At 57.2% G+C, this 22,882-nt stretch overlaps 2 protein-coding genes across 4 annotated transcripts in view; both read left to right on the top strand.

Moving 5' to 3' along the window:
• Positions 1-3,214, top strand: part of CFAP77 (cilia and flagella associated protein 77) — a 137,700-nt gene extending 134,486 nt beyond the window's left edge. Inside the window, exon 7 of the mRNA XM_067742872.1 lies at positions 2,383-3,214. Within this exon, the coding sequence (XP_067598973.1) occupies positions 2,383-2,505 (123 nt within the window). The 3' untranslated portion in view covers positions 2,506-3,214. The remainder of the gene's footprint in view (positions 1-2,382) is intronic.
• An 8,507-nt stretch (positions 3,215-11,721) lies between these two features.
• On the top strand, positions 11,722-19,650 carry BARHL1 (BarH like homeobox 1). Of its 3 annotated transcripts, XM_067742871.1 has the most exons (4): positions 11,722-12,842; positions 16,825-17,047; positions 18,256-18,404; positions 18,620-18,759. In XM_067742871.1, exons 1-3 carry the CDS (start codon positions 12,377-12,379, stop codon positions 18,362-18,364), a joined length of 798 nt encoding a protein of 265 aa, XP_067598972.1. In that variant the 5' UTR covers positions 11,722-12,376; the 3' UTR covers positions 18,365-18,404; positions 18,620-18,759. The 3 variants fall into 3 exon arrangements, with proteins under 3 accessions (XP_067598972.1, XP_067598970.1, XP_067598971.1); XM_067742869.1 differs by lacking the exon at positions 18,256-18,404 and having other exon boundaries at positions 18,620-19,650; XM_067742870.1 differs by having other exon boundaries at positions 18,256-18,755.
• The last annotated feature ends 3,232 nt before the right edge of the window (positions 19,651-22,882 follow it).

Below are 22,882 nucleotides of genomic sequence, written 5' to 3'. Positions count from 1 at the left end.
TTCCTCCTGCACAGTGTGTTGGAACTTCTCTCTCCTCAATAACTTCTGTGAGGCCACCTGGCAATTTTTCTGCAACTGGAGATTGAGCTGAGAACAAGATCGTGGTATGATTGATTGAAATGAGCTGACACCAGGCATGGAGCCTGGGTCTGGGTGGGGCTTCGGGGACTGTAGGAAGGGCCTTCCCGGGTGGACTCGGAGTTTTGGGCTTGGCCTCAGGCCCTGCCCCGGTGACAAGAGCCCCAGATGATCCTGACGTATATCCCAGAAACCTGAAACCTGAGGCCGGAGCTGGGATGGCTCCCAGAAATGCCGCCACACTTGCAAAGGGTCCATGAATCTCTTGTGCTGTTTGTACGTTAGGACTTGTGGGTACTTATTTTCCCAGAGGAGAGGGTCCTGGCTTTCTGCAGGGTCTCCAGGGTCTCCACACCCCCCAGAGAGTGAAGGATGCAGTTTTATGTCCCGGAATAACTAACCCAATCTACTTATCACCATTTGATTTTTTTTATGGGTTTCTAATAAGCATTTGCAGCCCCCAACCCCCTTTTCACCCCATGAGGGAGGTTCAGGGAGTCCCCCCACTCCCCTGACACAGCATGAGTGGCAGCTAAGGCAGAATATTCCAGAAGGAGTCTAGAACTTAGTGCCCAGGAGTTAGTGAGTGGGGAGTGGGTGCTAAGGCAGATTTTCTCTGCCACTGATTCCCTCTGGGGCCAACCCTGGACCAAACTCTGCTCCGGGCCTCAGTTTCCTCACCTGTAAAATGAACATGGTCAGGTCGGATTCTGTTGTGCCCTCCTGTGGCCTGATGTGCCTGCTCTCCCCTGATGGCAAGCATGGCCCCCTGGACCTGGGGTCTGGGTCTCACTGACCCTAAGCCGTGGCCCAGACCTTGGACTGTGGGGGGGGGTCTGATGGGGTCTGGAGGGAGGCAGCAGATGCAGGACCCAGGAGGCCACGTCAGCTCTGCGTTTTCTGCTGTCAGGAAACCACTTTGGGCCACAAGCTCTGGTTAAGGGTCATGACCTCCCCCCAGGCCCCTGTGCTCCTCCCATGGGGGCCAGAGTGTGGGAGGCCGAGCACAGAGACGTTCCCTACAAGTTTTCCCTCTACTTCCTTTTAATACCTTATCCTCTCCCAGTTTTTCTTTTCTCTCACCTTTCATCACGGGAAGGCTGCCTGCAGCTCTGTGGTCTCAGCTAACCCCGTCCCCCCTGGTGGTGAGGGCACCCCCGGCCTGGTCCTGCACCAGAGCCTGTGGCCATCCTGGCCATGGGTCCTGCCGTATCTTGAAGCAGAGCCTTCAGCTGCTCCTGCGGACCCTCATCTGAGCCACCATGTCGCCTTGTGGACTTGAGCTGCGGGGCGCCCCAAGGCCAGCACGCACGTGGCCCCCTTAGCCTGGGAAAGCCCTGCTCATCCTACGAGCCTCCCCTTGTTCCCCAGAGAGGCCCCTGACTCCAGGGAGGGTTAAACCCACCTACCTGTGCTACTGACGCCCCCATCACTGCACTGATTCTCATGAAACAGCTGTGTAACCATCGCCCACGTTTGCTCCCCCTCCCGCAGGAAGAGTGAGTCCCTCGCATTCATTGCGGTACCCCAGTGCCTGGCCCAGAGCTGTGCTCAGTTAACACGTGTGGCTTGAACGGGCGAGTGAATGAATGAATGAACAGCTGCATAAATAAACAAGCAAGGTTGAACCCTTTCTACCCCTTAGTTATCCTAAAAGAGAAATGCCATTTTACGGGAATTCTCTGGCATTTGGAGGTGGTGTAACAGACCCAGGAGACAGGAGAGGTTTCCACTCACCACCATTTCTTGAGAGGCAAGGGCAGGCCAAAATACCGATTGCATAAAATTTTAACGACAGAGGCCCCCCACTCCTTGAATCTGGGTCTGGTTCTGGCGCAACTGAGTGTTGGCCCCTGGAGTGCGGGGTGGCCTCAGATGGTCCTGCGGTGACGGAGCGCCAACCGTGCCAGGAAGCGCCCCCTTGGAGCGGGCGGCTTGTTTGGGGTTTTAATGGTGGAGAATCAGCGCGTGAAGGATGATGCTGGCTGTGAGGTCCCACTGCACGGGGGACCCCAGTCCTCAGCAGGTGACATTTATCATGTACACGTCGTCCCGGCAACGAGCTGGACAGAAGGACAAACAAGGGCACTGGGCAGCCCTGCTCTCGCACCCCTGTCCCATGTCACCCCTCACTTTACCCCCCAGCACCAGGACAGCACTTTCCCTTCACTTCTTTCCCTCTGACGGCGATTTTTATTATTACTCTAAGATGGAAGTAGGGGGCGGGCCAGGGAAGGAAGGGGAGCCCCCAGGCCGAGCCCCCGAGCACTCATGCCCACTGACCCGCTCTCCCTCTGTCCACAGGTGGGCGCCCATCTCGATACCTTCCCCACTGAGGCCCATCGCCAGAGAGCCTTCAAAGCCCACCGGGAAGAGTGTGCCGTGCGCCAGGGAACCCTGCGGATGGGCAACTACACCCACCCCTAAAGCCTTCTTGACACAGTAGAAAATTCCCTGAAGGACTCACCTTTCTTGCCCCAACTAACATAAGACAGTCCCCCATTGTTCTGCAGGCTCTGCCTCGGCCAGGACCTCAGATTCAGGTCTTAGTTTGATCGCTTTTGGTAAGAGCCCCCTCTTTAGAGTTAGCCACACTCGCTTCCCTTAAGCCCCAGTGACCCTCCACTTAGGGACCGCCCTCCTCCTGCAGGCCCCCCACCCTCTCTTCTCAAGCCCTCACCTGATAAGAGAAACCCAAAATCCAAGGCAGATTTTAGACTCCAGGCTAAGGGGCGATTCTGAGGCTCTGCCCTCAAGTGTTAAGAACAACGCATGTATTTGCTGCAGAAAGTGTGACAGCGCCGTGCTTTGAAAGCCCTCATTTCATATTCCAAACATGAGTTTTAATGGTTCCTTTTGGGATTCCTGATATCTCTCCACGGCAATACCATCTCTCTGGGACCTTTGAGGGCAGGAAGAGCCCACGTTCCTTACTCAGAGCGGCCCTCACCTCCTCAGTGCTGGGCCCAGATGGGCTCCTCCACAGGCACTGACCTTGGAAGGTCACCCCGCCCCCTCCTGAAAGAGAGAGACTTCCAGGGCTGAAAGCACCCAGGCTGGGGCACTTTGCACGTCAATCTTTCTGCAGGTCCTTTGGCTTCTCCCCCAAATTAGATACTGATCTATTTTAAATTAAAAGTGCTCTTTGTCATCTTCCTCCTGTGCCTTTATTTGAAAGCTAGTAAACCTATGAGCAGTGTAAGAACAGACCTCAGACTCTTTAAGGGAGCTGACCTCCAAGACATCGCGACAGCACCTGTGCAAAGCCCATCGCTGACCTTCAACCCACAGCCCTCCCTAGAATGCCACACTCATTTATCCAGCTGCTCCCCGGATGTCTCCACTCAAGCATCCGGCATTCATCTCAATCCAAGACAGCCAAGACAAAACTCTGGATTTCTTTCCGCCAAACTCGCTCCTCCCTCCTTTTTTCCCATCTCATGCTTGAGACCACCCAGATGCTGAAGACGAAAACCTTCACGACTCTGTTTCCTTCACGCTCTCATCCAATCCATCAACAAGCCCATCGACGTTACTTCCAAGAATACCCTGATTCATCCCGTCTCTCCGAGCCCCCATCATCTCTCTGGAGACCTGCAGTAGGTTCCTGAACCACCTTCCTGCTTCTGCCCACAATCCCTTCTCCACAGCTTGTCACCAGCCCACCCCTTCTTGTCATTTAGATCTTCGCTCAAAAGCCAAGTCGCCCACTCAGGGAGTTCCCTGGTGGCTTAGTGGTTAGGATTCCCGGCTTTCACTGCCATGGCCTGGGTTCAGTCCCTGGTCGGGGAACTGAGACCTCGCAAGCCGTGCGGTGTGGCCAAAACAGAAAAAGATATGAACGAGTCCCCCACTCAAAGGGCCTTCCCTGGAGTAACCCTCAGTTAAACCCACACCAGCCTGTGTTATTCTCGGCAAAGCAATGAGCCCCTGCTTATTGCCTGTCTCCTCTTCTAGAAGGTAAGTGGCGTGGGATCAGGCGTCTAAGGGCCCAGGGCCCAGACCTAAGGGCCTGTGGAATGACCCGCTGCCTGAACGTCTGCTGTGGTTCCTGAGCCACAGGCTGAGGACCTGGCGGGGACCGTCCATCAGCCTAGGCCGGGAGACACACCGAGTCTGGTCATCAGCCTAGGCCGGGAGACACACCGAGTCTGGTGACCACAGATCTGAGCGAATTTCTTGAGCAGCCTCCCCACTCCCAACACACACACTCACTGCAGCTCCTTAGAAGCTAATTCCATAAAAATGCCACACACATTACCAACCCCCTCAGGAATCTGGTTCAGTGGGGGGCCTTGACAGACCCCACCCCATCCTAAGGGCCTAAAATTCCCCTCCCACCCCACGAACCAGACAAGCATCCCTACTGGTCTTTGTTAAAGCCACCCTGCAGCCTTCTGACCCCCGGGGGGAGCGACCCCGGTGAGGGAGCAGGGCCGAGCCTGAGGGGCCTGGCCACTGAGCAGGCAGCCGTTCAAGGGCATGAAACCCAGCTCCACTAAGTAATTTCTGTGTGACCCCAAGAAAGTGTCCTAACCACTCTGTGCCTCATCTGTGAAACAGGACCCTGACACACCCACAGTTTTCATCAAGTGAAATTAGATAATGATTACATTCAAGAATGTGTATAGGGCTTCCTGGTGGCACAGTGGTTGAGAGTCCGTCTGCAGGGGACGCAGGTTCGAGCCCTGGTCCGGGAGGATCCCACATGCCGCGGAGCAACTAGGCCCGTGCGCCACAACTACTGGGCCTGCACTCTAGAGCCCGCGAGCCACAATTACTGGGGCCCGTGCGCCTAGAGCCCGTGCTCTGCAGCGGAAGAAGCCACCGCAATGAGAGGTATGCGCACAGCAACGAGGAGTGGCCCCCGCTCGCCGCAACTAGAGAAAGCCCGCACAGCAACGAAGACCCAACGCAGCCAAAAAATAAAAAATAATAATAATTAAATACATTTATTAAAAAAAAAAGAATGTATAATGTGATTAGCACAGGATCTGGCATGTTTAAGCAATAGATGAACGCGAATTATTATTTTCTTCTTTTTAATAAAGCACACTGCAAAGGGACAGCCGGAACTCTGTGAGGGGTCCAGGGCAGAGGGCAGGATGCTCAAAGCCTTCGTGTCCAGATGCATCAAGAGGGTCAAGATATTTGGACTTGAACCCACTCTTTTGTTCTGAAATCCCCAGTGGGAAGGGCGGGGGGGTGACACGTCAGGACACAGAATTTCCTGAAGGACCTGAAGTTAGGCTGTATCCACAGAAGAGTGAGCGATTCTGCTATGGCAACGAGCAAGGTGCCCCACTGCTCAGTGGTCCCTCCAGGCCTGCTTTTCCAAGGACTGGGCCAAGGGGGAGAATATGGACTTGGCCAGAAAAAGCGCCGGGACATCTCTTTTGTCCATCCGATTGCTTCTTGCCTCAGAAGCAGGCAGACCGCGCGCTGTGGGACTCGAGGGGGTTGTGACAGACGCCCTGGGAACACACCTGCACCCTCTCCTGGAGTCTCCCCAGCCTCTGTGTACTCCCGGGCCACGCTGGGGTGGCTCTCAGCAGGTTTCCTCAGCTGCTTGTCCTACAGCGCCACCCTCTGGCAAGTCTGAGTATGAGGCCAAGGAGGTGCCTGGCCCTTCCCTCTCGGCCTCCTTCCCTCCCCCAGCTGGGTCCTTCCCTCCTCATTAATTATTTGTGCCTCCACAAAGCCCCAGGTCCGATTCTGGTCTGATTCCGCCTTCTCGGGTATCCTGTCACATCGGCCAAACGCCTGTCCTGACTCACGCTGACTCTGGCTGGGGGGTCGCCTGGCACAGCTGGAGTCCCCGACTATCCTTCCTGACCCAGGGTAGAGTCCCCAAAGGTTCCAGCCTGCAGGGGCCTTAGGGAACATTCTACCTCCTGGTCGGGTTTCTTGGCCAAACCCCACCAGAGGTTTAACCAAACAAAGAGGCCCATGTGTACTGTCCTCACGAGCCACAAGGAGGCAGCTGGTCTGGACCCACGGCTGGTCAGCTTGAAATTCTCAGAAGTTCCCTTGGAGGTGGAGGAAGACAGTGCCCGTGTTGCTGCGCACTTGGCAGGAGTGGGGGGGCAAGCGCGGGCCTGGGGTGCCGAGACGGAGCCTTTGGAAACAGGACTCACGAAGCTGGGAGGGGCTTAAGGACATGTCTAGTCCTTCCAGAGAAGAAGAGGGATGCCGTTCCTCAGCAGACAAACTAGGACTAGAGCAGACCTCTTGGCTGGTAGGTCCAGCTTTCTTTTCCTGCCGAACGCCCACTGACTTCAGTCTATTTCCAGTCTCTTTTATCTTTTCTTTCTTTTTTTTTTTTGGCCACAAGCCGGGATCTTAGTTCCCCGGCCAGAGATTGAAGCCGGGCCACGGCAGTGCAAGCACCGACTCCTAATCACCGAACAACCAGGGAACTCCCAATTTCCAGATTTTTAAACTAGAGCCCAAACCTCATCGGTTCTCCCTTGGCCACACACTCCCACTCTGATATAACCAGATAACTAACAATTTTCTCAGCCAGAAGAAAGGAGAGGGGGTTCTGGAGTCTGACATCATGCAGGATTTTTATCAGGGATGGTAGCAATGAGCGAATGGTGATTGGTGTCTGATCTCTGCCTGCTAGGGGGCTTCTAGAAGCCAGAAGAGAAAGCACTGCTCACAGGCCAGAAACCCAAAGCCAGTCCCGGGAGGTCCCTGCATCCAGTTAGAGATGGCCTGGCTTTTTGGCTCACTCATCCAAGCTCCCCAACTAGCAATGGTTTAGAACCGCAGATTTGGGGGTCTAGAGCAAGGACACATGCATGACAGCAAGCAGACCAGAAGCTCAGGCGCCAATGTGGGCCTGCGTGACAGTCACACAGGTCTGTGTTTCCAATCAAAAACATTCTCTGGCATTTATCCTTCTTGACCAAAACAGTCTTTCCGCTGCATTTCTTTTTACTTGGGAAACCCTTTGATGCTTGAAATCATTAAAAAAAAAAAAAAACCCACGAGGTTGGCTCTTTATACAGGCTCCTAGAACTGAATGAGGGCAAACATAAACTTGAATTCACAAATGGGAACTAATCTCGGAAGGGGAATTTAGGTTGATGGACGTCGCTGCACTCTGTGAGATCCACGCATGCAGGTCCATCCTGTCATACCCCCCGTGACATCACAGCCTCTAGCCCAGGGAACACTGTGCAGGACAGACTGCATGTTTACAGGGGAGGAAGGAAGGGAGGGAGGGAGGGAGGGAAGAATAGAGGAAAAGAAAGAATATCTTCTCTTTCTGGTTTCAGGAGCTCCATGGGGTTTTGAGCTAAACCAACAAAAATGACTGAGAACAGCATGACCTTGAAACCCACAAACTGTCCAAATCCTTGTCTGGCCCATCTGTTTGCATTAGCACCCAAGCTTGGCCCGCAACAGCCAAATCCCTTGTCCCCTCCACGTCACAAACCGGTTTTGTAGGAAGGCCCAGAGCAAAGCGCAGGGTGGGATGGGGGGATGGGGACCTGACTTCCCCAGTGGGGGCCCTAACCGGCCAGAGGAAGAGCTCTGCCTGTTGTTCTCCATAGTCGTGATTTGAGAGGCATAATTGGTATTCTCCAGGACCCCAGCCACGTGTAGAGTCCTCCCAGTGACCATGTGAAGTGGGCGACATCACCCCCGTCTTACAGCCGAAGAACACATGGCCCAGGAAGCGTCTGCTCAAGGTCACAGAGCAGGGCTGGGACTATGGTGAGGCAGACAAGGCCCTGGCCTAAGGTACAAACCTTCTGACCTTCCCCCAAACTCAGGAACCAAGACAAACAATATTTTAATGTAATATTTTAACATCAAAATTGAAAAATCCCTGATGGACAAAACAGCAACAGGTGCAATAGGGACTTGTATGCCTCACCTCACCTGCCTCACCTTAGCCCCAGCCCTGGATTCTAGGGCCAGGAGTCGACTTCAAGCCTAGCGGATTCTGGAGTCCATAACCTTGGCCACCCCACCCCACCGGCGTTACACTGCCCCGGCCCCAGCTACTCAGAACCGTGATGACAGCACTCACGCTACAATCCTCCAGGAGCAGAGAAGAAGACCTCAGGACCATTCTCGAAAAGCTTTGAGCACATCTGCTCACGTGGCTCTGCCTGCTAAGCCAGGGAGCAAAACCGGCCCAAAGAAGGCCTTTTCCACGCTCGGGGCAGTGGGGTAAGAAAGTCGCTAAGAACCATCGATCAGCCATTGGCCCAGGCACTGACCCAAAGTCAAACCCAAGCCGAGAACCCCAGGTAGAGCATGAAGGACGTGGATTCTATAGGCAGCGGCCACATCATAGCCGGCATGGGCCTCTCCTATCCTTGCCTCTCACTACAAACCTCTGATGTTAATGTCTTTGGACCAAAGGGAAAGCTGAGGTCCAGGCAAGAGAGATGAGCTGCCCAGAGTGGAAGCGGGGCCAGAGCCCAGGCCTTCTGAGGGCCAGTCCGTGCAGCCGCTTCCCTGCCCTGGAGAAGAGCGAAGCTTCCTCCTTTGTTGCCGTCGCTCTGTGAATGCATGCTTTGAGCCCTTCTAGGGCTCTGGGTTCATTGAGAGACTGAAGGTTTAAAAGCAATTTCAAAGGACTGGATGGGCAGGGGCTGGCATCGGAAGCTAGAGAACCCAAGAGAAGTGGGAAGCTGGGGAGGAGGTGTTTGAGCCAACAGGGGTCTGGGTGCTGGTGTCCTGGGAGCCCGGTCCTGGACGTGACCTCATCTCACTCATTCCCTTTCCCTCCCCTGAGTCCTCCAAGCCTCTTCTCTCCCTGGGGGGAGGGGGGTGGGCAAGACCCCTAAGGTAGAGGGCTGGGGCTCAGCGGGGACAGAGGGGGAGAGAGGTCTGTCTCCTGCCTTGTCAGTGGAGTTCTCAGAGGTTGAGTAACTTGCCATGGTTCACACCCTGCTTTGTTGAAACTTCTACCCCTCCAGGACCAACCAGACTCCTTTCTCAAAGGGAGGGGTGGGTCACCCACCCAGGATCCCTGGACGCTTAGTAAAAGGCCAATTCCTGGGCACCCTCCCAGCTAAACAAGAGCCCAGGTGAGTACACACACGGACCTCTCAGGCTGTGGACAGGCTGAGGTGCAAGAACCACCCCTGTGATGGAGAAAAGAGAAGGAGGAGGAACAATAGTGGAGTTGGAAACCCCCAAACAGGAATAAAACAATGTTAGCGAGAGAGGTCTGGATCTGAATTCCACATGGAATGAACGGCACAGCGTGTTTTATATCACAGTAGACTATGATAATTCAATACTAATGATAGCACACTAACCACCTGTTAAATATTCTCGGGCTCTAAGAAGCGCCGAGAAGCCGGCTGGGGCTGCAGGAGGTTGGGGTTCTTGCCTTTTTTTTTTTTTTTCCACCGTAGAGGGTTCCCTCCCCAGCCCTTACTCGTCCCCACGCCGCTCCCCGCTCCAGCTCTGATACCCGCGCACTGCCCTGCGCCGCCAGAGGCCTTGTTTTCGCTGGGCCCGGGATCCAAACCCCCGCCTAAGACCCCGAGGCCAGAAAAAGTCCGTGCTTCGACAGATGCAAGTCCGCCCAGGGCCGGGGCGGGCGGCTCGGACCGCCAGCGGGCAGAGCAGGACGAGACTGGCTTGCGGCTTAGCCGATTCCGCGGATCCTGGCCCCGGGGCGTCAGGCTCTCTAACAGGCCCAGGATGACAGGCCCGTTGACCCAAGTTGGGGCCTTGGGGTCTGGGGGAGATGAGGTTCTTCCTGAGATGCGGGCGCAGGCCGGGAGCAGGGGTGGGGTGAGAGAGTGGAGAGGGGAGCGGAGTCTCCAGAGGCGCCCAGAGCAGAAACGGGGCCCAAGGTGAGGGCTGGCCGGGAAGGGCGAGGGCAGCCCAGGTCCTCGTGATTTACGCTCCCCTCCCCCATCAGCCAAACGAAAATGAACGGACCGGCCGGCTCGGCCCCGCCACGGGAGGCGCCCCCTGACTCGGCCGCCGGGCCAGGACGGGGGCCCCTCGGCGCCCGCCCTCCCGCCTCCCCGACAGCTTGCAGCCGAGCCGGGCCCGCCGTCCCCGGGGAGCCGCCCGTCCTCGGCCCCAGCCCGGCGAGGCCGCTTCCAATCTGCCGGCAGGCTCAGGGGGAGAGGGCGGGGAGCCGGGCCGGAGGCCACCGCCGACCTCGCCCGAGGGAGAAGTTTGCGCTCCTCCCGGCTGTGCGGGGCTTCCCCGGGCCGGGGCTCGGGTTTGGGGGATTCGGGCGCCTCACTGTTCCGCTGAGATCTCAGAGCTGAGCCAGACGCGGGGCCGGGGTATTTTCTGGGGGCCCGTGGGGAGGGCGCCCGGAGCGCGCGGGCCGCCTGGAGAGGCCTGGGCTCCGGGCGCTGGGCGAGCGAAGGGCGCCCTGGGCCCACGGGGCCCGGCTGCAGGTGCGCGGGCTCGGCTCCCTGCGCCCTTTGACTGCAGACAAGGGTCGCCATCCCTGGGGTAGTGTCGAGAGGATCCAGGCCCCGGACGTGCTTCAGATCTGCCCGCCGCCCTGCGCCCCGGCACCGGAGGCCGAACCCTGAAAGGCACAGAACTAGAGCATCGTGGAGGAGTCGGGGAGGGTGCGGGGAGAGTTATTCACAGTGAAAAGACCGTGTTTCCAGCGCTGCTTTGAAAATAAATCCTCGGGCGAGCTCCGGCTCCGTGCGAAATGAGAAGCCGTTTGCAGATGTCTACACTCGCGCTCAGAAGCTCTCGCGTGTTCCTGTTCAGAGGTACAAAAACACCCGAACCCGGGACACGCGCCACAGGAGAGGCTATCGGCTGGGTTGGGGTCCGTTGCGCTGTCTCTCTCGGGCCAAGGGGATTTCTCAGGGTCCCCCTAACGTCCCAGACACGACATGCCCACGTTTTCCACCCTCGCCCCACAGCGAAGCCATCGTTCTGGCTCCTTCTAGGTGCAGACACCGAGCTTTCCCCACCCCTGCCAGGTCCGCGGGGTCCAAAGAGGTCAGAGAGAGGGCTGCAAATTTTCCTGCACGAAAAACATGTAGACCCCGACGGAAACGCCCTAAAACAACATAACAAATTAAACTATCTTCTCCACACACACACAGGTCTTTTTCTGCTGGATTTAGTCCCTTTCTGTTGCTGAAGGAAGAGAAAACGGCGGGGTGGAGGGGTGGGTGGAGGTAGAAAAGGGATCTTTGACAGCCTGGAGGACGAATGATTTGAATAACTGTAGGAAAGTGTAGGGAAAAACTTAAAAAAACCCTCACATTCCAACCCAACGGTAGCGGCAGCCGGGCTCTGGACCCCTCCCCGCCAGCCTGTACCCCCCTTGAGCTAATCACCCTCATTAGGAGCCTCATCACCGACCTAATGAAAGCAAACCGTGTGGAAATCGCCGGTAAACAGTTGGGTCCGTGCTGTAATTAATTCAGTGTCTCTTTTAATCAAACCGAAAGGAATCGGGCAGCGGCTTGTGGAGCCGTGACATCACCCCCAAAATCGGCCGGAGCCAATCAGCGTCATCACTCCGGGGACACGTGGGCGAGTCCCCTTTAAAAAAAAAAAAACAACGAAAAAAAAGAAACGAAAAAAAAAAACAACCCTAGCCCCAAAGTAAAAGTGACACAAGTTCATTTTTTAAAGGAAGGGGGGGAGGCGAAGGCGCGCGCGGAGGACGGGCTGCGAGCTGCAACAGCGGAGCCGGGAGGTGCTGTCCACGGTGCTGACGGGCCCCAGGAGCGGTGCGAGCGCGGAGAGAGGACCTCCCCGGCCAGGTGGGGAGCGTCATGCGCCGAGGGCCGCCGTCGCCGCTATCCGCGGTGCTGACGCCGCCAGGTGCGCTCCGTTCCCCCGGCTGGTAGCGCGGCTCGGGCCCGCTGCTATCCGCGGTGCTGACCCTGCTGCCCTCGGCCACCGCTCGCCTGGAGGAAGCGTGCAGTTTGGATTTTTTAAAAGCCCTTTTTTATTTAGATTCCAACGTCCTCGCATCTCTTCTGTGCCAAAGGGGAGCTCAGGCCGTCCGTCTCCCCCTTTGCTCTCCCCAACTTGGCGCACCCTCCCTCCCATTTCTCCCTGACACTCCCACCACCCCCCTCGGCTCGGCGGCTCCGTGCGATGCTGCAGAAGACGCGCTGAGCCCTTTTGGATCTAATGCGCAGAGGAGGTTGGCCCAGAGCTCCCGGGCTCCCCCAAGGCTGAACTCCATCCAAGGTGCCCGCAGGCTCCCTGCCCGCCTTCCCCATGCCAGCCCGCAGCTAGGGGCAGGGGCAGCGGCGGCTGGGGTTGGGGGGGTGGGGAGCTTTTGGGGAGGACAGGTCGCAGCTTGGCTATGGAAGGCTCCAATGGCTTTGGGATCGACTCCATTCTCTCCCACCGAGCGGGCAGCCCCGCCCTTCCCAAGGGGGACCCCTTGCTCGGGGACTGCCGCTCGCCCCTGGAGCTGAGTCCGCGCTCGGAGAGCAGCAGCGACTGCTCTTCACCAGCCTCGCCAGGAAGGGACTGTTTGGAGACGGGCGCCCCACGGCCTGGCGGGGCTTCGGGCCCAGGTTTGGACTCCCACCTGCAGCCTGGGCAGCTCTCAGCCCCAGCCCAGTCTCGCACCGTGACCTCCTCCTTTCTGATCAGGGACATCCTTGCTGACTGCAAACCACTCGCGGCCTGTGCACCCTACTCTAGCAGCGGGCAGCCAGCCGCTCCTGAGCCTGGGGGCCGTCTTGCGGCCAAGGCTGGGGAGGACTTTAGAGAAAAGCTGGACAGAAGTAGCAGCAACGCCTCATCGGACTCCGAGTATAAAGGTAAGAAAACGGGAGTTGAAAACTTGCGGGGGGGAGATGCTATATTTCTGAACACTGGTACTAAAACAGGAGTGCACACACGTGGGGACATACACATATTCACTCGGAGCTGCCCCCAGGGCCCAGGCTCAGCAGTCGGTCTTGTCTGAGCCTTTCAGTCGGCCCTGTGGTTAATGCTTTTGAGCAACAAAGAGTCCAGCGGAGAGAGTTAGGAGAGGGACGCTGTGTGCCCCAGGAGAGATTCCCCAAAACGCACAAACTTTCCAAACTTCGGTGGACTCCCCAACCCACTGGTGGGCAGAAGCAAGCTCCTATCAGGCCAGTGGCTCTCTGGGCAAAGACCTTGCAGAAGCAACGGAAGACCCAAAGGGTTCTGCTTGAACCCCCTTTTATAAGGGTGAAAACCTAGCAGGAAATTTCAGCTGGAGCCCTGAGAACAGTCAGAATTTTCCACCCTTTAATTTGAATTTCCAGAGGGGGAGGGGAATTGAGCTTTCCCTCCCGTTGGCCCCAGTGTGATCTGGGACCGGGAATCATGCAAAAGAAACGCTCCCTTCAAAGTAGAAAGAGCAGCCAGGCGGCTTACGAGCACGGAGCGGGTTCAGAGGTCTCTTTGAGAGGGGAGGTCTCTGCACCCACCCAACTGTTCTCGCTGGATTTGATTTTAAGTGCATTGAGCCATCAACTTCAGGTTCTGTGTGTGGGACCCAGAGATTGCCCGGCGCCCAGCCTATCCTGGGGTTGCTTCCCCTCTACTTGCGTTTTCACCTCCATGAATCTTTCCATTGTTGTTGTTTCCTTTCCATCCCGTCTTAACCAGGGAGCTGAGATCAGGATTAAGATGAAAGGGGAAAGGAAGAAGGAAGAAAGGAAAAAAGGAAGAGAAGAAGGAGAGAAAGAATTCCCTAATTTTGTTTCTCGCCCCCGCCCACTGCCTTCACTTTAGGTCTTTGGTGAGGCCAGAGGCGGAAAGTTCTTTCTTAGGAAGAAGTCATTCGGGAGGCAGGAAGGGAAGGAGTGTCAGGACTTCAAGGGAGAGACCCTGTGTCCCCATCCAGCAGAAGATGGGGGGCTGAGAGCCCTGTGTCCCCATCCAGCAGAAGATGGGGGGCTGAGAGCCCTGTGTCCCCACCCAGCAGAAGATGGGGGGCTGACAGAGGCTGTTCAGAGCTCTTTCAGCCTTATAATTAATTCCCAGAACCCTTTCCATGAGATAAAACTTCCCTATAAAGGCTACTTCTTTATGGTCTTGGGGGCCCTACACCTCCTGGTCTATACTCGCATTAAGTCTTCACAAAAATTTCGGAAGGCTCATTTAACACTCTCTTCCCAACTGAGAATTCGTTTGTGGACATGCCCTGACCTCAGATCGAAACCCATTTGGGGCCCCACTCCACATCTCACTCCCTCCGCTTCCCCACAAAACTGGTGGAACCTCCACCAGCCTCACTGGGCCAGTCATGCCTAGAAGACGGGCAGCTTGGGCTAGAGCACCCAGGACCCCAGGACGGAGGTCCAGACGCATGTGGCCCAGCGACCCTTGCTCCCCCCGATCACGGCCTGTTTAGAGAGGCAAGGAAAACTTGCCCCGGAGAAAGACAGGTGCGGTGCGGGGTGGGCAGGAGGGGTAAGCAAGGGAGGTAATGTAAATATATATGTATAACATCATCTCTTATTCTTTGTAATTCTCAGCCACAACACTCCAGTTTTATGTCTGGAGTAACAGGCGAGACCGCCCCCCCGCCCAAAGCCCTGCATGCTTGTGTCTGGTGCCGGCGCTGTGAAAGGGTTCGGCTCTTGTCTCCTTTTATTTTCTTGTCCGTAGGTGGGATTTTGAGGAGAGGTTTCGTTTAAGATAATTGGAATATCAATTTTCTTCTCTTGTGCCTGATGATATCTGATCAGGGAGGTGATGAGGGCCAGCTGACCACATATGGCTTAAATAGGTTTGGCGCTGAGGACAGAGGAAGGTCTCCCCTACCCCTAGGCACCGCTGCCTTTGCACCACCAAAGCCGCGGGGTGAAGAGGGAGCAGAATACCCACCACAGAGACAGTGTCTGGAGCATTTCTCAAAGGTGGAAGTGACTTTTTCAGGACCCACGTTAGGAAATCTTGCCGAGAGACAGACACATGGGGTGGGCATCTAAGCGATTCCCCTGTCCACCTAACAAGCTAAGAGTCGTTTCCTCCAAAGAGGGCACGGAGGGAAGGTCAGTCCCATCCCGAGTTTCTGGTGTCAAAGCTTCCTCGGCATAACGTTTAAAGAAGCTGGGCTTTGAAGTAAGGCGGTCTGGTGCGCGCGCAGTCTTCCAGCCAGAGCTGATATCCGTGGAGAAGTGAAACCGGCGCTTTGCTCCCAGCAGGGTCAGTGGGCCTCGAACTCTGAGGCATTGAGATCTGGGCTGAGCCTGTTTCAGAGGCTGAGGCTGGACAGCGGCGAGTGCATATCTGAAGGCTCCAGCCTGTGCCGGAGAGGGATTAGAGAAAAAGCCCAAACTCAACCCTCACCCCACCCCCGACCTGGGAGCTCAGCGCTGAGAAATGGGGGATTTTCCAAAATAGTCAGTCCAGACAATCAGGTCAAAAAGTAAGGTTTCCACAGTATCAAGTTTGAGGTTTGGATAATTGTTTCCTTGAACTTGTTTAAACTTTACCTGCCTAGCATAATAGACAGAACTCAAGTCCCCCCCACCCCATCCCAACACATCCCCAGCTCCTGAGGCAGCCGTACCCCAACGTGGCCCGAGCCTAGGAGGGCAGGGAGAGGCCTGCGCACTGGCCTGGACGAGGCAGGAGGCAGGCATGGGCCCCCGTTTCTCACCCGCCTGGGTGCACCCGGCGCCCGGCGCCCTCCCGGCCTCCAACCGCTGCCCTTCCGGTTGAAAAGTCTTACTCCCTAGTGGCTCAATTAACCGGATTATTGTTTCCTACAGAGAGAAATCAACTCACATTCAGCTGAACCCTGTCACTGCAAACGCCATGCTCAATGAAACTCAGCATAAAGGAAAATATAGAGAGGAAAAGAGGAAGGGAAGCCCCAAACCCCACTGCCAATTTTGGGGAGGTGGTCTCTGGTCATATCATTGCTTTAGGGGGAGAAGGAGGGAGGTCAGTGAGCTTGTTTGATCAAGTGTGCATTTGCGGTGCTGTCAACCCCAAAGGAAAGTGTTGGGGAAGAAAGAAACCACATTGTTCGGTCCCATCCTTGCGACTCAGGAGCAAGGACCCTGCTGGGGTGTCCTGACCGACGCGGGGTGGGGGGAAACACAAGACAGCCACAGTAGGCATCGTATTGACAAGGAAACACAGACCTCCGCGACGTGAGCATCCGAGGGGCAAACGGGTGGCTTATTTTTCCAAGTGCTTCGTGCTTCCAGATCTGGGCGCCCCGGCGATTCGCCTTCCGTGCTGTGCGCTGTTTGTAGTTTAAGAAACGGGGGGGACCACCTCTATAGATTCACACCCGTGCAGGGGCCAGGCGAGATGTGAGTGCAATTATTTGTTCTTCAGGACCACGGTCCGCTCCAGGGTGAACGGGTTTTTGTCCCTCCACAAGGGTTTTTCTCCCCCAGACTCCAGCCCTCAGCTTCCTCCCTTCCTGGCCTGGATGCAGCCAGAGGATCGGGGCACAGTCCTGCACCCCTGAGCACGCATCCGCACAGCCCACCGGTTTGGAACCCCTGGGTCCCCTCCCCTCCTCTCCCCTCCCCTGTCAGGTCCACTTGGTGGATCCCGTTAATCCCTTCAGGGAGCGCCGGCGCAACGCGGGAGCCGGGTTGAGTTCTCTCTCGGCTTTGGGTTACTTCTCCCCGGAGGTGTCAGTCTTCCTCTGTCTGGGGGCTGGGAGGTCCCAGCTCTGAGCTGCTCTGCCGCAGCTCCATGGGACCGGGAGCCACATTTACACGACCGACTGTGACGGGCCGCAGGCTGGGGCGGCAAGGCGGTGAGGCCGGGCCCTGACGCGCGGCTGTGTCTCCACAGTGAAGGAGGAGGGCGACCGGGAGATCTCCAGCTCGAGGGACAGTCCCCCGGTGCGCCTGAAAAAGCCACGCAAGGCACGCACGGCCTTCACCGACCATCAGCTGGCGCAGCTGGAGCGCAGCTTTGAGAGGCAGAAGTACCTGAGCGTGCAGGACCGCATGGAGCTCGCAGCCTCGCTCAACCTCACCGACACGCAGGTCAAGACCTGGTACCAGAACCGCAGGTGAGGCCCGGCTGCGCGCGACAGGGGGGAAAGGGCCCCCTCTGCTCTCCTCCCTGCCCCTCCAGGGGACCCACCAGTACATGATCTGACGTGCCGAGGGAGGGCCCCTGAGCTTTCCCCGTTCTGTAAAACTAGGGAAACTGAGGACTCAGAGAGCGGAGGCCTTGCCCGAAGTCCACGGTGAGGGAGAGAGACAGGACTAGAGTCGATCAGGTGGACAGACAGACATGTGGGCCACTGGAGGTCCAAGCCTCCCCACCCTAGCCACGTCCTACCACCCCCATCCAGCCCGGGCAGCTGCTGGGGGGCAGGGGGTGGCTCTGAGCTCTCCCGGAGGGATTCTTCTGGCCTCCTCAGCCTTTCTAGCCCCGAAACGCAAGGAGGGAAGGGGCCCAGCCCTAGCTTCTTGGGGACTGGGGGGCCGGGAAACTGGTGTTGGGCACGGGTCTTGAACCTGGTATTTCCTAATCTCCCTCCCCAACACATTCACAGGATGAAGAGATACACAAACAGGTACAAAACACACACATACAGCCACACACTCAACCCACAGTCACACACTCACATCGACGCGACTCAGTAATACAAACACACATACACCACAGTCACCCACACACGCTTAGCGGAGGCCGGAACGGTGCTTTCCATAAACAAGCCTCAGAACACGCTGCCCCATTAATAATAAATACCTGATTACTGCTCCGGGCATCAATAATTAAGGCCCGTTACAGTAATTACACAATTATGATGATGTGAATAATTCAGGCAGGGAAACGGGGCTGGTGTGGCTGAGTCCGACTCAGTGGGACCGCCTCGCCGGCCAGGTGCGCCCAGGAGTCCGGCCGCAGCCCTGGCAGCCAGTGTGGCCTCGGCTTTCTTGCCTTCCCCCAACCCCAGCCGACCCTCTGCTGGTAGCCTCCCGGCTTCGGCACCAGACAGACTGCAGGGCTCGCCCGAAGCCTCGGATCTGCGTGCGGACTGACGCGGACGCGGACGCGCGGCGGAGAGAGCGTGCGCACATCCTCTCCCGTCGCCGTCTCTGGCCCGCGAGCTTCCGCAGAGGCGCCGCCAACTGGGGTACCGCAGCTGTGCTGGCCTCCGCCGGGCCGGCTGTGCTGCTGGGAGGATCAACTGAGTCCCCTCCAACGGCTAGCGAACCGATCCCCGCGCCCCCGCCTTCCTGTCCAAGGCGATCTCGCCTTCCTCAGGCCTCCCCAGGAGCATCCACACCGGGCTCCAAGCGCCCAGACTGCGATCCCCCGAGCAGTGTGGCGAGGTCAGACCCCGGGCTTAGAACCCAGGGTCTCCTCTTCCTAGGCCATCTTGAAAACTGGCCCGCGCCTCAGTTTTCTTATCTGTAAGTGGGGTTAACAGCCATGGAAGGCCGGTGGGAGATTAAAGGAGCCGATGCATGTAACCCGCTAGACGGTGCCTGGCGGCCCGTTATTTATTAACGAATTATAGTGTGACCCCTTTAGTGTCCCTGCAGGCGCTCTGGGGCACTCGTGAGGGGCAGGGGTCTCCCGGCGCCACAGTTCTGACCCCGCCTTACGCGTTTACTTCGGTCCCTAGGACTAAATGGAAGCGACAGACGGCCGTCGGGTTGGAGCTGCTGGCGGAGGCAGGCAATTACTCAGCGCTCCAGCGGATGTTCCCGTCGCCTTATTTCTACCCGCAGAGTCTGGTTTCCAACCTGGATCCCGGCGCCGCGCTGTATCTGTACCGCGGGCCCAGCGCGCCGCCGCCCGCCCTGCAGAGACCTCTGGTGCCCCGCATCCTCATCCACGGACTCCAGGGTGCCAGCGAGCCGCCCCCGCCGCTGCCCCCGCTGGCCGGCGTCCTCCCGCGGGCCGCGCAGCCTCGGTGAAGCGCCCGCCCGCCGGCCCGCGGAGCACCCGGCCCCGGCTCCGGGGCTCCGCGCTGGCCCCTTCCGCCTGCCTCTGGGAGGGCGCGGGGTTTCAACGCCCCTTCCCAGGGGCCCCGGGTCCGGCCCTCCCTGGCGTCCAGCCCAGTGTCCCCAGAAGGGCCAAATGCCAAGTCTTCTGCGTCCCGGACCCCGGGACTGAGTCTCCCTAACCATCTTCGGCGTCCTCACTCCCGGCCACTCCATCAGGGAGCCACTTCCACCGCCGGGGGTACACACATCCCCACGCCCCGCCCCCGTCACTCCCCACCCGCGCCCCCTTGCCCCTCCCCGGTGCAGGTGGGCGACCCCCATGCTGCCCTTTCCCACTCCCCCTCCACGCTCCGGCGGTACCCCAAGCCCTCTCCCCGCAGCCCTGACACGCGGAGGGGAAGGGGAGTGTGGAGCCTCGCCCCGCCCCTCCCCCCAGCTCCAGGGCCAGCGGCAGAGCTGTACATACCGTGTGCAAAGTGTATATGAAGTTATTTATTCGTGACCCATGAGCCCGTGACTGTGTCCGTGAATCAGTGAGTTTGTGGCCTGTGCCCACCCTCCTCCCAGGCGGGGCAGAAAGGGGTCAGGGGACTTGCCCACCTACCCCGACCTCCAGTCCCCATCTCCGGCCTCCGTCCGGGGGGCAGCCAGGCCCCTCGGGTTCTCTCTCTTTTTTAAATGTCGAAATAAACTTCTTACAAATGACCAGGCGCCTGTCCGCGCTCCGTCGGTGGGTCCGCGCTCGGCCCTTCTTCCCCATCCCTCCTTGAGATTCATTGTCCCCTTCTGGGACTCGGGCTCCTTCCACCCTCAGTAAGGAAGTATTTTCGTCTCCCTCTCTTCCTTGGTGCTGTGGTCGTGGGCAGGGGTCTCCCCTCCTCCCTGGCCTCAGTCTTCCCATCTCTACGGTGAGGTGAGCACGCCGCTCCCCACCTGCCCCTGCCTCTCCATCTGGTTGCTGGACGCTCAGCCGCTCCCGGGGGCCGGGGTGGGGGTCAGCGCCCGGGCTGGCTGGGCTGCGGGCCGGGCTGCGGTGCCCTCGCTGAGCCGGCTCATCTGGCCGCGACAAGGGCGCCGGCAGCTGGTGACCGGCCCGCCGGCCGCGGCGGCGACAGATGGGCTCCGAGGCTACTCCCCGCCCCCCACCACCCCGTCCGCCCCGCGCCCCGGCCGCTCGCGCTCGCCAACGCGGCTCTCGGCCCCCCGCACCGGGTAGGACCCGACGAGCCTTCGCTGGGAACCTGATGCCGCACCGGGTAACCCCCGACTCCCGCATCTTCTCGCTCCCCCCTTCACGCGGGGACTGTGCTGGGGATGCGACCCAGAGGGAAGCCAGGTCCCAGCGTCTGCCGCCGGGCCCCAGCCTGCGACTCCAAGGGTCTCAGGAGAGGGCTTTAAGTTCTGAGCCAGACTCCAGACCTCCGGTTCACGTTCAAAGGGCCAAGGTCACCTCCACAGGCAGTTCTCTCTGGGGAGGTGGGCTCAGGTGCTCCCCCGCCCACACACCACCTGCAGCTCAGACTCCCAGGATCCGCCCAGGGCTGGGAAGTTTGGGGGCCGGCACGCCGAGCTCTCCCCAGTTTTGCGGCAGGATTGCTCTCAGAGAGGACGGCCTGGCCAGGAGGGGTGGGGTTCTGCTTAAACGCTGACCGTCCCGTCCCCCACCCCCACCCCCACCCCCCCACCGCCGGACCCTGCTACTGTTTCCTCCCCACCGCCCAACACCCTCACACCACCGCTTTTCTTTCCCGGGATGGTGAGGGTATTATTCTAATTTTGCAAACTGCACAGCAGCTAATTAAGTCAAGGAGCGCCTTGGCTTTCAAGTTCTTTAGCATGTGAGTGGGGGTCGGTAAATCCCCAGCTCTGGCTGGGGTGGGGGGTGACGGGGGACCGTCCCCAGCTCAGGGTTAATGAAGTGGGAAAGGAGTCTCTCACAGCCTCCTGCAAACAAAACCCCCCATGCAACAAACCCTGCCCAAATCCTACATGGATTGACTTAAACCCAGGGGATAAGTGCTTTAAATTAATCTCATTGAATAAGAATGAGACCAAACAAAACTCTTTAAAATCATATTAAAAATCTATCAAAGGACAACTTGCACTGGTGTGCTTTTCATTTTGTGTAAGTGAGGGACATATACTGGAGCAACCAGCCTTACATTTACACAGCGGCCGTGTAAATCACAGACACATTCCCAACTATGTAATTGTCCTTGTACCGCCGAGGTGGTTTCATATCTTACATTAATGAAGAACAAGACTTCCCTACAAGTTTATAATGACAGTATTTTAAATTGTCCTGCACTTCCCATCTGTGATAATAACTTTACAGCGTCTGCAGTGAGGTGGGCTTCGGCTTTCATCCATCTAGAAGGCTCAATCGGTTTCCCGGTTCCCAACCCTGGGGCTGGGTGAACTCTCATTTAAAACAAGGGGGAAAAAAAAAAAAAGGAAGAATGAATTGCGTGAGACCCCCAGCAGGCAAGACAATAGGAGAGGCACTGAGAGGGGGTGTCTCTACTCCTGCACTGACACCTCCCCCCAACTCATAAACGTAGACTCCGCGGGGGCAGGGGCAACAAAGTGGAGAAGTTGAGAGTCCCCAGCCAGCCTCGCTGCAAGGCTTCTGGGCATTTTCGAGAAGTCGAGCTGATTTTAGGGGTGCCCAGCCGCCAGCACGCTGAAAGGCTTTGCTCCGAACTTTTTCTCTGTGGAGCAGATTAAGAGATAAGGCGTCACGGTCATGCAGGCATTTAACGAGACCAGTGGAGCGCCCTTCGCAAGCAGGGCAACTTCTCCAGTGGAAAGAAAGCCTTACGTTTCTGTCTCCTGGAAGCGGTGGTTGGATTTTAACGGCTTCCGCTGACTTTACGTTGAGGGGCTCAAGTGCTCAACACCAAGGGCGCTAGCCGTTTGGATCCAGCTGCCTTAAGGGGCTCTCATTTACTCCCCTTTCTTCCCTAAATCTCTCCTCCCCTCACCACAGGGGGGGAAAAAAAATCAAAGGAATCCACTGGGCTTTGTCAAAATGTCCTTTGCTGAGGTTCGGTTGCCTCTGCTTCTCTGAGTGGAAAATGCCGTTTGCATTGCATCAGCGCTGCCTTAATCACTCACCAAGGGCTCTTTGCCCTTCAGTGCGTGAGAATGGGGGGCCCCCTCTGAAGATGTGCAGCGCTAAGGGTTGCAAACAGGAAGATGTCTAGGATTCGAAAACAAAGCATTTTACAAGCCCATGAGGGAAAAAAGCTTTAGGCTGCAACGTTCCATGAAATGTCCAGATTCTCTGACTTTTAAATATGGGCATCAGGCTTATGACACAGAGAAAGAGGTAAGTTTGGGAAATTAGAAAAAGAGGCACGATTGGAGATACACACAGAATTAGAATAGGTACAGTGGAATTAGGCTAAAAGCTTTGCCTAATTGATGCCTGAAATGTATACTCTGTCACGAGCCATAGTAAGACAGAGATTTATTTTAAGGTTATTTAAATTTGGGTACTATTAACCGTAAACCTGCTAAACCCATGTTTCTTTATTAACTGGGGGTAATACCCTGATTCTGCTTAGAAGCAGGCCCACATAGCACCTATGGCAAGGAACGCTCACCTACGTGTCAGCAAAGTAACGAGTGAGTTTCCACCTCAGAACTACAGTCACTTACACGCTTTGCACAGTTCTGGTACTTCTCCCCGCCCCCCCGCCGGCCCCCGCCCCAGGAGCGCAGACTCCCGCTTTAATGGAATGAATACTATGGGGGGGGAAATTAAAGAGTAGGGTTCCTCTTTGATCATCCTAGATCACTGGCATTAATCCTGTTTCTCACACAGCTGGGTTTTGTTTATAAAGTTTGATCCCTCCTTTTCTCATCCAAATCACGTGGACCATTACACACGGAAATAAAAGAAAGGTGGCAGATTTGCCCAAAGTCAGGAGGAC

The sequence above is a fragment of the Pseudorca crassidens genome, chromosome 7 (genome assembly GCF_039906515.1).
Source record: "Pseudorca crassidens isolate mPseCra1 chromosome 7, mPseCra1.hap1, whole genome shotgun sequence".
Classification (NCBI taxonomy): Eukaryota; Metazoa; Chordata; class Mammalia; order Artiodactyla; family Delphinidae; genus Pseudorca; species Pseudorca crassidens.
The sequence above is the reverse complement of the archived record's forward strand: the minus strand, read 5'-3'. Positions and strand labels throughout refer to the sequence as shown.